This window comes from Phoxinus phoxinus (genome assembly GCF_949152265.1).
Source record: "Phoxinus phoxinus genome assembly, chromosome: 24".
Taxonomy (NCBI): Eukaryota; Metazoa; Chordata; class Actinopteri; order Cypriniformes; family Leuciscidae; genus Phoxinus; species Phoxinus phoxinus.
The window spans coordinates 8,355,586-8,372,487 of NC_136899.1; the positions used below are offsets into that span (position 1 = coordinate 8,355,586).

General features: G+C 36.5%; 1 protein-coding gene across 7 annotated transcripts in view; it reads left to right on the forward strand.

The window, feature by feature from the left end:
- tnikb (TRAF2 and NCK interacting kinase b) overlaps positions 1–16,902 on the forward strand; it is a 61,758-nt gene that overhangs the window by 14,284 nt on the left and 30,572 nt on the right. For all 7 annotated transcript variants that reach the window (XM_079601505.1, XM_079601507.1, XM_079601508.1 and 4 more), the window contains exons 3-6: positions 10,657–10,713; positions 13,009–13,134; positions 15,070–15,180; positions 15,309–15,399. In XM_079601505.1, the coding sequence (XP_079457631.1) occupies positions 10,657–10,713; positions 13,009–13,134; positions 15,070–15,180; positions 15,309–15,399 (385 nt within the window). The remainder of the gene's footprint in view (positions 1–10,656; positions 10,714–13,008; positions 13,135–15,069; positions 15,181–15,308; positions 15,400–16,902) is intronic.

Sequence of the window (16,902 nt, forward strand, 5' to 3'; positions counted from 1 at the left end):
CAAATAAAAATGTATTACTCATACACGTATTGAGTTATTAGACAAATGTAAAAAGTGAAAGAGGATGTGGTTGTGTAATTGTCACTTTAGAGTCCTCAGAGGAAAGCCGCAGTTCGCAGAAGTTTTTGGGTTGACATTGAGCTCTCTGTGTGAGTGCAGTCGGTTTACTGAGAGAACCAGTGGGAGGTGTGATTTCTGAGGTGTCGCCCACTTGTGAAGTTGTATGGAGGGGTCAGATCCTTTCAGGTGCTAGATGTTGTTTCACATGATGGGAATATTGTGATACATTTCATCTCCTTTTTACAGAAAATGAGACTGATGCGTCACGGCATAAGATTAAAATCGAACAGGCACCCTTCGTGTATAGTTAGCATGTGTTAATGAGAGTGAAAGAGATACCGTATATGGCGTGAAGAAAGGCGAAAAATCAAAAATCATGTGAGGCAGTGGATTTCGCTAAACTGTCTTCTGAATCAGGGCCTCAATGTACTGTCATTCTTTATTAAAGTGCTTATACCATTAACTGCTTATAAAGCGTGATTTCAGTTGTTTTAGGATCTTGGTATTTATCAAAAAGTATGTTAGCTTTATGACCATTTAGATTGTAGTGTACTTCTAATCATTGATGCTTTTAGCAGATATCTGCATTTTATAAATCAAATCTTTCTCTTCGGGAGACTAAAATATTTATAACTCGTCCTGCACTACACAGATATTTGTCCAATCAAATGCTCTTTTGACTGAGAATGGCCCTGTCAATTCCGACTGCCATTGACTAAAAAGTAAAGCCTATTGGCAACTAAAAAAGGCAAATAAGTCCTGTTTAAAATTTGGGAAGGGAAAAGGAATAAAGAGATTAGAAAGAAAAAAGGAAATAAACAAAGAAAATATCCAGTCCAGTAGGTGGCGATATGCAAAGCGCAAATGACCTATAAACTGAAGAAGAAGCCCTGTGATCTGTCCTGTTTTTAACTCAAAAACAGTTACTTCACCAAATATTAACACTCTTAGTAATAGTGTGAGCAATAGTAAGAGTCATGCTTTCCTTGGCAAACATGTTTCCCAAGCATTCCCTCTGTCCTGCATAGTTTGGACTGCTCAAGCAAAGAGAGCCACTATAAATGGCTTACTTTAGTTAGCATTAGTTTTTTAATTTACCTTGTAAAGGTACATTTCTGTCTGTTGGTGAGCCAACAAGAAAGCACACAGTCTGTGATGTTCGTGCACCGGATTTGCGTGGGCTAATCAGTCGGTCCAAATATAAAATGAATATAAAACACAATTGCTCATTTACGTGTGGGAGTTTTTTCAAAAGCACAAGCGCATGCTCCTGACATCTTTCATAATTCAGATATATAGAAGAACAGCAGGCATGTATAATCGGAGTAGTTTTTAAACCAAATTAGACATTTTGTAGATAACATTCTGATGGCTTTGGTGAAGTCACATTCAGGTCACAATCAGCCGTGATTGACTGAATGTTTAGTGTAAACGAAAGAATGAAGGCAGTGACATTACGAATCATCATGGTATTTATGCATTGATGAATAGTTTTTCTTTTGCCAACCATGACATTTTTCTTGACTCTTTTTCTTAGATATGAAATGACAAGACTCCCCTTTTGAGACTATTGATTTGAATTGCTTCGTTAAGGGAATTCTTTCATTTATTATTACTCTTATTTGTTTTCTTGTTAATGTGTAATCAGTCATTATTTATCTTTATGAATGTAATGGATGAATATTACATTTCTATTTATGCTAATTCAGTGAAAAAGTTGATTTGTAATGTCAGTTCAGACATAAATTTCATATTTTTTTCCGCAGTCACTGATTATAACAGTTTGTTCATATTTGTTTAATAAGTAAAAATATACTCTATTTCAAAAGTCAATAAGATTTTATTTAGTCCAATGGATGCATTACATTAATACATTGATTAAAGGGCATATCGCAGGTTAGAGTACCCAGTGCGCCAATGTATAGAACAATAATGTAGAAACTAGATTTAAATATAAACATACACTTATAAAACGCTATTTAGGCTTCTGGAGTCGTTTTTGTGAGAGAATTTTACTTCCGCATTTGAAAACCGCCAAACCGGAAGTGACGTAGCATGAGGGAGAGCGGTCAAAGTAAACAATAGGAAAGCAATGGATCGCAATGACAGTTCGGACGCTGAGGAAATTGTAGCCTAAATGTTTACTCGTATGACAGACCTCAGCCATATAATTATGTGCCTGATATGAAGCCAAGAGACTCTAGACAGGCCAGGATTAGACAAAACAACGGTCAGAGGAGACGCATTGAGCTGTGGTGTGAGGAGAACAGGGCAGGGGTCTCGATGAGAGAACAGTGTTAGCTTATAACTTAGATGTATTCACGTTAGCCGACGATATGTATAACACTATGCTCAGATCACAATATTGTAATTATGTGTCAGACAATAGCAAAGCTAGTATTTAGACCCTTACCTGCATGTGTATGTCAGCCATTAGGAGACAGTTTCCAGAGAAAGAGGGACATTATAAAGGTTTTGAATGGCCCCACTTGGTGATAATGAATAAAAAAATTATCACAATCACAACTTTCTTACTGTATAAAAATTTTATATGTAGAAACAGCCAACACAAACATTAAAATTCGGAGTACAGATTGAAAATTAACATAATATATTCTATTATAATAATAATAAGTGTCGGCTGCAGACTTGCAAGACATTACAAGTTTATGGAGGATACGTTAATGAATTAAATTAAGACAAGGCACATTTTGTAAAACACGCAAGTGATCTCTGACGGATCCGTGAGCGTCATGTTTCCCCGCCGGTGGCCGACCCACATGCTGACGGCGGACCGGGCGACCCGATGAAGAAGCCGGGAGAGTGTGCACATATCGCCGTCATCATATAACGTAACGTTAACTCATTATATCGCCGTTATTATAATCATGCAGTCTATAGTGAATGCTACACACTACCGCGTTTTTCAAAGCAGACGCAGAAGCGAAGGCCGTCTCTTACCCTGCACAAAACGCACACAAACACGGAAGATAGCACCATCCTTTTTCTTGTTCGGAAACCTGTGGACTCGATGTTCTGACAGGCCATAATTCACAGTCATTTATTACGATAATTATTAATTGAAATACAATAACCACCGAAAACACACTGAATCACGACCGCTTCAACATAATACCAGCCTACTCTGCACTGAGCGAACGCAGAGCCGGCAAACGACTCCCCCATGTGACGTAATATGACGCGATGGTGAAAAAAAAGCGTTTTTTCAACACGGTCAAGGAAACTGTCACGTTTTCTACTAAATTTGTGCCCTTATGTCTGGCAAAACAATTTTTAATCATGCATTTACTCTTCATATGGTATTTTCATACAAGGTTATATATTAATTCTGAAGAAAAAAAAACCCTGCAATATGCCCTTTAAAAGTGAGAGTAAAGAGATGTGATGTTACAAAAGATCTGTTTCAAAAAATGCTGTTGTTTGGAACTTTCTAAAGAATCCTTTGAATAGTTTTGAAGAATCCTGACAAAATGTTTAACGGTTTCAACAAAAATATGTTTGATTGTAATAGATGATAATAATAAATGTTTCATGAGCACCAAATTGGGATATTAGAATAATTTCTGAAGGCTTAGCCATCAGAGGAATAAATTGCGTTTTAAAATATATTAAATTGGTGAGCATAAGAGACTTCTTTTTAAAAACTCTTCCGACCCCAGACTTTTCAACGGTAGTGTAAGATTTAAAGGGTTCATATAATGTAGCAATACTGCTATTTTGAAAGTTCATTATTGTTTATTGGGTTTAGTAGAATACAGGTGAAACTCGAAAAATTTGAATATCGTGCAAGAGTTCATTTATTTCAGTAATTCAACTTAAAGGGTAAAACTAATATATTATATAGACTCATTACATGCAAAGGGAGATATTTCAAGCCTTTTATTTGTTATAATTTTTATGATTATGGCTTACAGCTTATGGAAACCTTTTCACAATATTCTAATTTGGGGTTTTCATAAGCTGTAAGCCATAATCATAATTTTATTACAAATAAAGGCTTGAAATATCTCACTTTGCATGTAATGAGTCTATATAATATATTAGTTTCATCTTTTAACTTGAATTACTGAAATAAATGAACTTTTGCATGATATTCAAATTTTTCGAGTTTCACCTGTAGGTTAAAAAACACATTATTTTTCACATAATGTACATTTTAGTACAGCTCTTCTATTCCCAGTCTGTCTGAAATATGCTGTTTTCTATGTTCAGGAACAGCTTTACAAATAAATGTATTAACTTCTGATTCCTATTTTCATCTGTTTCTGAAGCCCCAACAAAAGGGATATGCTTTCGCATCCAAACACACGTCAACAGCACTACAGTTTACTGAAGCCTCGTCGTCATTCTGCTTTTGGGTGTGCATTGTGATGATGTAGACGTTTGAGGAAGTAATATCTGGACTTTGTATCGAGGTGGTTTAGGCAGGTCTGGATTGAGTATTAAAAACATTTTTTACCCTATTGACGTAATGCCAATGAACATTGCACATTTTACAGAAAAGGGCCTCAGGCTTCCATCAGTGCAGCATTATTTAGCTAAATCAACTGCACTACCCAATTCTAATTTCACGGTGTCTGGAGCGTCTTGGATAAATTGTGGGTCATTTCTTTAGAACTAAGTTGTTTAGAAGCTCAGATGTGCTATGTCCGTAGCAAAACCTGTTTCTTTTTTTAGTCCGTCTTGTTAAACGGATGTCTTCTGCCTCACTCTGTAGGTCTGTAGCAGCATGTTTCCGCATCTCTTTTCATCTTAATGTGGTGCTTTTTTTGTACTGTAATTGAGATTCTAGAAATAGGGCCTCATATTCACATTACTCAGCCTCCGGATCTGTCCATTTGGGTCAACTTTGAAAGCGAGATGGTTGCGGAGTTTTCTTCTTATTAACAACATGACTACTTTGAACTCTTGGACTCCTGTGTTGCTGGCAGGCGGTTTAATTAGTTCAAGGGTCATAGTTTACGACCTCACTGGCCTGCAAGAACAGATCAGGGTCTGAAAAGTATTGATCATTTTATTTGACTAGATGCAGGTAGACCAAACATTAGTTACGGTAAAACTGAAGTAATGACATGCGTATTGTGACATGCATCCGAGTGTAACAGATTATCGGAAAAGAAAAAATGTTGGGCTGGGACTTGTTTCTATTTATCGATTGATGATTGGATTTTGAGATTGTGTCTGTTGCTTGCAGACATGAGGTTTAAGCGGACAAAATGACTGGGGAAAAGTCCTGCATACATCACCAGAGAGAAGTCTATTATTTTCACCAGAAGGTCCAGCTGACATTTGGACGTAAAACATTGCGAGGTCGATTTATTTTTATTATATTTTTCTCTATAACATCCAATTAGAAAATTTCATTTCATGCTGACTTTAAAGGAAATGTAGGAGTCCCTGCAGAAAGTCCCACACAGCCCTTTCTCTGGTGGGGCGCCATCTTGGGAGATTCAGAAATCCATTAAAAACTTGCCCTGTATTAGAAGAAATAGGTTCTGGGTCAGGATGTGCAGCACTGGGGACCGCTCATCTCCCACTCACATGACACTGCTTTTGAGAGAAATCTGCTATAAAGGAGGGAAAAAAATGAAGGCACTTTTAGTAAAGCTTGTGAGTTAGGTACTTTTTAAGATTTTAGCGGTTGTCAGGCTACAAAATGGATCATCAAAGCATCATAAAATTGGACAATATACAGTCCTCAATTTACTATCGATGACGGGTCGATGCTAGTTGCCGAAAGTCAGAACCAGTCGGCAGATTTGAGTTGACAGATTCCACAGAACATTTCTGGTAAATTTCCAGAAATTTTCCAAAAGTAGGCCTAATCGAATAATTCCAAAAAATCCTTAAGTTTCCAAAAATTCTGGAAACTTTCTGGAATATGAGAGGCGCGCAACAGTTTTTTTTTTAATTCATCAACTGAAGTCAGTAGGGATGCACAAATGTTCTTATTCGGCCGATAACAATAACATTTCAAAATGAACATTTATCGGCCGTTATATTGTGCATCCCTAGAAAACAGCATAGACTGTAAAATGGATTCTTGGGGTTTAAGAATCGGTATTCAAAATGAGAATCGATTAAAATCTTCTTTTTTTTTTTTTTTTTTTTTACCCAGTCTTAGTCATTCAGACAAACCACCGACTTGTTGATTTTATGCACATCTCTAACTCAAAATATCTTAGCAACCACATACCAACTCCCTGGCAACCACCCACAACACCCTAGCATTATCGCAGCAAATTAGTTTAATGTTAAAGTACCCAAACATCTGCTTTTACATTTTAAGTGGTGCCTTAGCATGTTCTTCTCGCCCTGCATTATGAGATAAACACAGAGCTTATGGTTAAATAAGGAAGTTTCCACAATGAGGTTCTAAATAAAACACCAACTTCCTGCATTCCATAAGTGACTGCAGGGCATGTGGTCTTTTGAAGGCTGTTCTCTGAATGGAAGATGAGTGAGGAGATTCTGGCCCCTCAAAAGCTCTCTCAGAGACTTAACTGAGAGGGTCATGCTAGGTCACATGTCTCAGGAACAAGAGGAGCTGTCTGTAGAAAAGTGTGAAAATCACAAACCTCCTCCGCCTTCCAGGCCTGTTGCTAGGCTACGGAGAGGAAGTGGTGCGTTGTGCTTTTTTTTTCTCTCTCTCTCCGCACTGGCACCCTGTGTCTACCGTTAAGCGGTACAAACATACACCAGTCTTGCAGTGACAAATAACTTCCTGATCCTGATTGTATAATACTAATGATGGTTCAGTTTTTACAGCTTATACAATATATATGACTGTCATTGCCGTTGTTTGGCTTCTCTACCTTCCAGCAGACACCGTCTTAGTTCTCATGATTGGATTGTTGAGTGTAGCCAATAGCAGCCGCGATGATGAAACCGCACAGCAATGTCTTCCTGACAACATTTTGCGTCTACAGTTACAATGCATTACTAGCGCAAGCTCTCCGATAGCCATTTACAGTCATTTCAGATATAATAGGAACAGACCTCAGTATACATTTCAGCTGCCAGTCTAGATTAGAAGGGTTCTGTGACCACATAGTGTGCTTATCGGTTTGGCTTCTAAAAGCATTTGCATCCATCACACTTAAGCTACAAAAAAAAAAAAATCTGCAACTGAGCATGACAAAACCTAATCTTTTTAAGTATAAAACATCCTATGACTTTGTTGAAACTGTGTAATGCGGTACAGTATGGAAAAACCCAGATTACCTCCTGCAGATGTACACTACAGTAGAGTGCACTTCATGATGTATAGCACTCGACTTAATCATCATTTCCATTTTTAACTTCTCTTACTTTACTCATTATTTTTACTTACCTGAAAAGGTTTTAGGCCGTGTGTCCTGTCCACTAGGGGCATAACGAAACACTCATGTCATGTCACAATTCGATACAAATCGCAATACTGAACTCTCGATTCGATACTATTTTAAGATAAAATAAAGAGTTTTATTATTATTGAAATAATTTATCAAGAATATTACCCACAAATATAGTTGGTTGGTATTTTCCTCCCAGCCCCCTCTCCTCCAATGTGATTGGACGGCTGGGTAAAAAAAAGAAAAAAAGAAAAGGACACTCCCCCCACCTCACGCTGTTGCCGCGGTGCTCCCATTGAAAACAAATGGATAAATACGCTATAGCCTTAGGGGGGGGAAAACACTTTGGTGGATACAAGGCGTTAGAGTTTTTATTATATGTATATTTGAATCATTATATTATATTTATTTTATTTTATTATTTTGTCAGAGAACTCAACACAACTCTTGCCTTGAGAATAGCATCAGCTGCTGACATAGCATTAAAGTCTCAAATAACTTACTTTACTTAAATTAAGTAAAATGTACTTGGTTGGACTGTCAAAGTGTAAGACATTTTTGCATAAAACTGCTAAATAGTATTCATCAAAATAACCATATTTATTTTCAAAATGTAACATGCAATGTAGGTCATGTAACAACAGTTTGAAACGGTTTTCCTTGCATACGGTTTTGCATAATGTTTTGCATTTTGTTTCTAAAAAGAGTGGACACTATATGGCATATACATGTTAATGCAGTATGTTAATATTCTATTCTGAACATACTGCACTTATTTGTATCACTAATATTGCATGGTCGGCACATTTGTGCCTTGCTTTATTTTGGCTTATGGCGGTTGAGGACAGTCTTATCTTGCACGTCGGGGCTCCAGAACTTTTCAGTTAATCTCTGTCAGGATGCCAGATGGTTTTTCCAGTTAGCAGTCGGCCATGTGAAGCTTCTCATCAGGAGAGACGTGGAGCTGTAGAGCTCAAATCCATCACACATGCACCCATTCAACATGTCCACACATCTGATTCACTAATATGTCAGCATAATTTATTACGATTAGTCGATCGTATTATTATGATGATTGGCTCATGTGTTCGGTCACAGATCTATTCAAATTAGCCAACATTTTTGTCCAGTCAGCATGTCTTTCCAGTTCAAAAGCTTCCCCCCTGCCAAGCCATATCTTTTTATTTCAACAGAAGAAACACTCAGGTTGTTCTAAACCTGTATGAGTTAGAGTTAAAGGATGACAGAATCTTCATTTTTGGGTGAACTATCCCTTTAAAACGCATAGCATGGAAAGCACCACTGACCCTCTGGGGGTTGTACTAGGAACGTTTACAATTTCGAATGATGTTACTCGTATCTGTATGACCAAAAATACAGAGTATTTTAAGTTGTTTCCGCTGTTATCAGGAAAATTTGCAAGTGATTCCGCCGGAGCCTCCATGTCATGCTATACATTATCTTCCACTCTCTGCCCAAACACTTGGATATATGCCTAATAATAGTGCACATTTATCTAGGTTAACGTTAGAGCGAGCAACCATGTAAAGTTGCTACTTGCATGTTTCAAATGATAAGCCATATTTGAGGTCGATTTCCTGCTCGGCATACTGTAATGTCCACAAGGACCGCCGTTAACAATCTGTCCCTCACGGACTGCGCGACTTTGTCACAAGTTTTTTTTTTTTTTTTTGTGACTAACCGGCTAAAATTTTGGTGGAGTAAGCATCCCATACATACACTGTTTTCAGAGGGGCTCAGTACTAAATGCCGGCTCTCACAAACTCCGGCTTTGCAAGCGCTGTGAGTTTAACATGCATTTATGAAAGGCGAAGTATGCTAGCTTAGCTTTTTTTACATTTGCATATTTTCATAGAGATGTTTACAGCATTTCATTTTTATTACACCATTGAAATATTAAAATCTCAGGGGATACTTCAAGTAAATGTTTAACGTCTAAGAAATGTGGCTGTAAAAAATGTGGGAACCCCTGCTTTAGAGAGAAGTGTGGCTGATATATAAGATATTACACTTTTTAATTTAATGTTAGTAAAATACACATGCTGCAGTTCAATTTGTTTGTTTTGTGTAATATTTACTAAATTAGAATTTAATTAGAATTTATTTGAACTTGGGAAAAAATACACCTAAATAAACAGATTTATACTATACTACCAAGTCTCGATTCTGACACTTAACGGTCGATGCCAATAATTAAAAAAATTTAGATTTCATCCGTGGCGATATATCTGTCGACAACTAGTAAAAATCTAATTATTTAGACACTCAAATTGGGATCAAGTAAAGACATATTCAAACTCAGTGCACATCACGCCATGGCTCCGAGTGTCTGTGTTTGATAAAATGTTGAAAGCTCCCTACACTGTGATCTTCTTATTTTTAAATAGCCGTGGGGTTTGTCTGGGTTTCTCCACTCTGTAGAGGTTGAAGTTGTTAATGAGCACTGATGAGACTTGTATGACGCTCTCTCCTCATGTCCTTCTTTCTGTTTCCCACCTTTTTTCGCTCCTTCCCTCCTTCTCTCGCTGAAACATCTCCTCTGCTCAGAATCAAAAGTGGTGGGAGTGTGTTGGGTGAGGAGATGAAGTGTGCATAATTCATCCTGAAGAGCGCACACTGGGTGATTCTGCCGTTCAGATGAATTCACTTCTGCTCAGATCTGCTGCGGTATCTCCTGCTATTGTCCCGAAACTCGGGACCTGCTGTGCGTGCAGATGATCTGTGTCCACGGTGTCTGTTTCCCTCATTCTGGTTATGAAATGAAATTGAGCTCAGGGGAAGTGAGGAACTTAACAGGTAAACAGGAGGGAATTGGGGGAAACCCGGGACAGTGATTTCCATTTCCACATTCCTTCAGTTCCTCCATAACAGCGCAACGGTCCAACTTGCATAACGCTTTTGGAGGTTCATCCAATCCAAACAGAGTTGTCATCTGGTGGCATTGTAACACACACACACACATTCATAAATATGAAATGGTACAGCCAAGAGCCCGAGATCATTCACACAGGTTTTTGGGTCGGTTTCAATCATTTTAGGAAGTGATTTTTTTTCTTTTTTCCTCTGCTGTTACGTAAGGATGGTGCCTGCCAAAGAGGCTTACGTCAACCTATTCTTCTGCCACAGATAGATCTCATTACCACACGTTCAATAATGCTGCCATGAGAATAGTATGATACTCGTAAATTATATTTCCTCTCTCCTTTCTTTCTCTGTTCAGGGACGCCATGTCAAGACGGGCCAGCTCGCTGCTATCAAGGTCATGGATGTCACAGGGGTAAGAGCGCAAGCGGTGCAGGCCATGACGGTTTCTGTTTCGATGTCGGTTTGACTTTTACACTTTCACACTTGCCTTTGTGCATGATGTCATTCACACACACACACACAAACATGAATGGGTCATTCTCAGTGCCATTTGTACCTCTTTATGTCTTTTGAAATGACATAAACAAAGTAATGGGGCTGTAACCACCATAGACGTTGAAGGGACACGCATCACTCCCTCAATATTCAGATTATTGGTCAACTATCTATCATGGGATTTTCAAAAATACATCAAGCATATTGGAATATTTTAATTGTAAAGATTTTTTTTTCTTCACTAAAAGCTAAATATTGACTTATCAGTGATATTGTGAAATATTATTACAATTTAAAATAGTTTTTATGTATATTTTAATATGTTTATTTATTTAAGCATCATTACTCCAGTCTTCAGTGTCACATGATCCTTTAGAAATCATCCTAATATGCTGATTTAGTGCTCAATAAATTACTTTATTATTATCGTTGTTGAAAACAGTTGTGCTTTTTAAAATTTTTCTGGAAACTGTGATACATTTTTCCTGAATTCTGTGTAAAAAAGTTAAAAAGAACAGAATTTATTTGAAACCAAAATCTTTTGTTACATTACAGATGTCTTTATTGACACTGTTGATCAATTTAATGTATCCTTGCTGAATAAAAGTATTAATTTCTTTTGAAAAAAAATCTTACTGACCCAAAACTTTTGAACAGTATTGTGCATTCAAATATGAATAAAAACGACATTAAAGGATAATTCCGGTATTTAACACCTTGAGTCTATATTGTAGTTTGTTTTGGATGAACAAGAGTGGTAGACAACATTTTTTTGACAATGGTTCCTCTCTCGAGTTTTTGACTATAAAAGAATTGGCCATGGACCCATTTAACATTGGAGTCAATGTGCATGTCCGAAAATGTCATTAAAACAGCCAATAATGTTCGTTTACAAAACTGTTAAACTCACCGAGTGGTTAGTGGTGTTCGTTGATGATTATAAACAATATATCGTCGCAATATATGATTCCAATCCGTTTATTTAGCTATAGTGGAACTATTTTTTCAGACACTTCACAACCGTGTAACTTCCGCTCAATATTTGAATCTGAAGCGTTAGCACACTCCCGACCACTTGATGGCGATAACCAATGTTTATGTCTCGCGGGACACTCACGGTCACAGTCGAGTTCAACTTCATATTACAAGTAACAATTAATGAAGGTTTTGTTTGTTTATTTCGCTTACTCTCCCGGAGCACAGTTGCTCTGCTCGCTAGCCTTATGAGAAACGGAAGCGAGCAAAAAGACTACATCGACCAAATGTAAACAGCCCCCTTTCCGTTTCCGGTAGCGCATTTATATTAACCTGATATTAACGAGCACTCAGTCCTTCAACAGAATTCAATGGGATTTTACAAAATGACGAATAAAACACGACAGAAACTGAATTTCGCAACACTTTTTGTTTCTGGAACATCAACTAACATCACTAATCACTCGGTAAGTTGCACAGTTTTGAAAACTAATGTTAAAGGTTGTTTTAATGACATTTTCGGACATACACATTGACTCCAATGTTAAATGGGTCCATGGCCAATTCTTTTATAGTAAAAAACTCGAGAGAGGAACCATTGTCAAAAAAATGTTGTCCACCACTCTTGTTCATCCAAAACAAACTACAATATAGACTCAAGGTGTTAAATACCGGAATTATCCTTTAACATAATTAAAATATTAACTTTTTAATATTTTTATTTTATTCTATAACCCCCATTACACTGATATTCTGATGTTTTTAATGTTACAATAATTTGTTACAAATATACAGAGATACTATAAGTAAGCCATTTGTAGGTTGATTCTGTCAAGCATTGTCAAACCATTGCTTTGTCTGAGAATTCCAGCTTGGGCAAATGGCTCTGAAAGTAATTTGCAGAACAAAAGGTGAGAGATCAATGATCTGACTCATTTACAAGTCTTGCAGGAATCTACCGGTACTGCTGGAAACTCAATAATCATCAGTTAAACCTAAAATGAAATAGATTCTTAAAATGTTTGACACTGTTTGAGGAAACCTGTTAGAAAACAATAATTTTATCCACAATTTTGTTGTTTCTAGTGGCACAGAAATGACACACTTCTATTCTAATCTATTCTATATCACACTGTAGAACACAAATAGGGCTTTTTCCTGACAATGACTCGCTCGCAGACCAAGATACATGATATTTTCCGGCTCGGTCTCAAGTGTTTTCTGTTTTATTTGACAGGATGAGGAGGAGGAGATCAAAGCTGAGATCAACATGCTGAAGAAATACTCCCACCATCGCAACATCGCCACCTACTATGGTGCCTTCGTCAAGAAGAACCCACCTGGCATGGATGACCAGCTCTGGGTCAGTCTTCACCAGTAGTAGGCGAAAAGAATCAGGGTTATTTAGTGTGTGATTGTTTCATTGTTTTGGTATGTTGCACAGTACGGTGTTAGGGAGTAGATGGCTAAATGTAGTGATGTTAACTACATTTTTATAATAATAATAAAATAACAGAACTTTTATTTTCATTTTCAGTTGTGTGTCAGTAGTTTAGCTTTTTAAACAATGTAGATTTGTCATTCAAACGTAGTGTAGCATGACAAAATGCTAGCATATATTGTTTTTAGTCAAAGCACGTGAAACTTACTTTTCACTGTAGCATAGCCTAACTTTTTAATAATTTGAGACCTAATTTCCATAATTTGAGGTGTTTTGGAGGGGTTACATCTAATATTTATATATTATTTTTCATAATGAAATCTTTTTTTTATAGTTTTAATTACAGATAACAACAACAACAATAATGTAACAACAGTTTTGAAGGTTTGCATAACATACCAGAATGGAGAATTATAGTATTAATTCTATATAGTATTAATAAGATAGGATATTATAGTGAAGACAGGAAGTGAAGTGGGAGAGAACTACGTGTCAATGCACTCCCCACAAGGCTATTGACCTAAGTAACAGAGAAGTAAACCTGAAATGAGACCACAAATGTGCATTAAATACTTTGAGTGTTTTGTAGTTTAAGAAGCTGAAGCCTAAAAATACCTTCCTCAACAATGGTAAGGTAACACTTTCCAACAGTTACCGAATTCTCACTCAGAAACGCAGTGTTCACACTCTGTACAGAGTTGCCGAGGCCTTGTTGTTTTCACCTCTGTGCATTGAACGCAGGCTGCCAGCCTCATTTCCTTTGTGGTGAGCTTTGTCGTTCTTTTTGCCCAGAAACATAAAGTAAGTGCAACACTGAAGACATTTATTTGCACAAGAGCCTCTGTCAGCACAACCAGCCTTCATTGGGGGTCTTTGTAAGAAGGATTTCCCTTAGAGACAAAAACAGTGTTGCCAACTCAGCAGTCGGGACTTTGGAGAGTCCCAGAGGCCAAACTTATTTAGACCCATCTGAAGGCTGGCTCAAGAGAGCATTCAAAACCAATCGGTGTTTCAGAAGTAACATCATATTCTTCTCATGAATTACTTTTATTGACTTCTATTGTGCCCCAGGGCCCCTTAATGAGAACAGGGCTCTTTTTATGAATGTCCTGGGAGAAAATGTAAAGGCGAAGAAATAAAAACACAACTGGGTTTAGAAGTTTGTGTGTCACTGCCACTTACTAAAACTCTATATTAAGGTAGGGCTAAAGGGGGGAAAAAGAAACTGCTTGGCTTCAAGTTTTTTTATTTTTTTTTATTGTCAAATCTTTTTCTCTGGACACAGTTGTGCAATTCCCCCTTTTTTAACGACTAATACTTTTTTTATTGTACCCTTCTATCTTGTCATTTAAACTGACGTGGGAAAATGAAGTTGCCCTGGGACAGTTGTCACAGCATACAGTGTTAATTTGTGAGTGTTGAATGTGGCGTCTAAATAAACATCGGTTCTGCCACTTGTGAACGTTATAGCTCAAATTTATTATCATTTTTTATTTCTTTTCATTTTTTATTCTCAAATCATCTATTCTATGATATTTGACACTCTTGCTTTGTCCTCAAATTGAAATAATATTATGTAAATGTAAAGACAGAGGAAAAGATAACAGCTGCATCCCACAGTGTAAAATTGTGATTGTGTATGTGTGTGTATATATATATATATATATATATATATATATATATATATATAAACAATTATATATCACATGACCTCTAAATGGAAATAATGCTTTTAAATTTATTACAAAGTCTGTATGTGTGACAGCACCAATGTAGTTCTCAACTAAATTAGCATATTTATCATTTTTGTGGCTTGTTAGGTTTTATCCTAATTTTGTTGGGGTGCTGTGTCTCTAGTTGGTGATGGAGTTTTGTGGCGCCGGTTCTGTAACGGACCTGATAAAGAACACCAAAGGGAACTCTCTAAAGGAGGAGTGGACTGCCTACATTTGCAGAGAGATCCTCAGGGTGAGTGTGTGTGTGTGTGTGTGTATTCTGGACCACTAGAAAACTTATTAGATTCCAGATGTTTTATTTCTGATGGGTTCCTCATTTGATCTTCTCCAGTTAAATTTAAACTCTTTTGGTTTTGATAGGGTCTGACCCACTTGCATCAGCATAAAGTCATCCATCGTGACATCAAAGGTCAAAACGTTTTGCTCACAGAAAATGCGGAAGTCAAACTTGGTGAGTTCACACCCCTGACGGCTGTAACACAAAAACACATTCTGCATTTATACTAAGCACTATGTATTCTGCCATCTAGTTAATACAATGTAGAAGGTTATTCTGTCATTCAACATCGCAGTCTGATAGCCACTCCCCCTCTGCTACGAATAGAAAGCTGGGAAAATTAAGTGCAATAAGTGTCCAACATTCCACACTTTGTTTTTCGTTAAATAAGTGCGTCATCTGGGTATTTTAATTGTACCTTTTCTTTTTGGAATTTTCATTTACTTGCAATATTTATAAAAAAAAGTCTCAACACTTAATGTTGAGGTTTAACTAAGGAAAAGCAGCAACTAGGGATGCACCGATATGAAAATTTTGGTCAATAACCGATAATTCTTTATATTTGAAAGCCGATAACCGATATATATTTGCAGATAAATCTAAATCCAAATTTTTATATAATTTTCGATAGCCTGATTACAAAAACAAATTTCCCATTAAAAGGCATGTCCCAAGCACACAATTATAATGTTCTCATTATAATTTTATATAGCCTATATGACAGACTGGCATTGCACTTAACAGTATTTTCCTTTTTGCCTTTTCAAGCTATTTTAAACAATCATGGAAAACAGTGCGCATCTGAAGTGTCTCAGCTGAAGGAAATAATTCATTATTTATTGACCGATAACATAAAAATGTACATATATCGGCCGATACCGATATATGCCGATGCCGATATCGCCCGTGATCGATATATTGTGCATCCCTAGTAGCAGCAATGCTAACTAAACTACATTTTTGAAGTGTGTAAAATCCAGTAACAGACTTTTTATTTATCAATAGCTTACAATTGAGATAAAAGCAGTAATCAAACAGCGTTCATTTTAATGAGAAAATATATTCATCATAAACTTGCGATTTAATTTGTCGTCAACAGTTTTGGGTCAATAAGATTTTGTTTTTGAAAAATCTCTTATGCTCACCAAGGCTGCATTTATTTGATCAAAAATACAGTAGAAACTTTAATAATGTGAAATATTATTACAATTTAAAAGAACTGTTTTCTATTGTAATATATTTTAAAATGTCATTTATTCCCTTTTATGGCAAAGCTGAATTTTCAGCATCATTACTCCAGTCTTCATTGTCACATGATCCTTCAGAAATCATTCTAATGCTGATTTGGTTCTCAAGAAACATTTCATAGTTCGGAAGAACAGCATTTATTTGAAATATATATATATATATGTGTATATGTTTTTTTAATAACAATGTAAAAGCCTTTTGAATCTTTTGATCAATTTAATACATCCTTGCTGAATTATTTTTAAAAAATAAATAAAAATAAAATCTTACTGACCCCAAACTTTTGAACGGTAGTGAATTTTTTTTTTAATTAAATGAATTGGTAATTTAACTGTCAAGATATTACCCCTTTAAATAACTTCAGTGTAGATATGTTGTATCTAGCTACTTTTTCAGTAAGTACTATGAGTTATGAGAAGCTCGTAACTC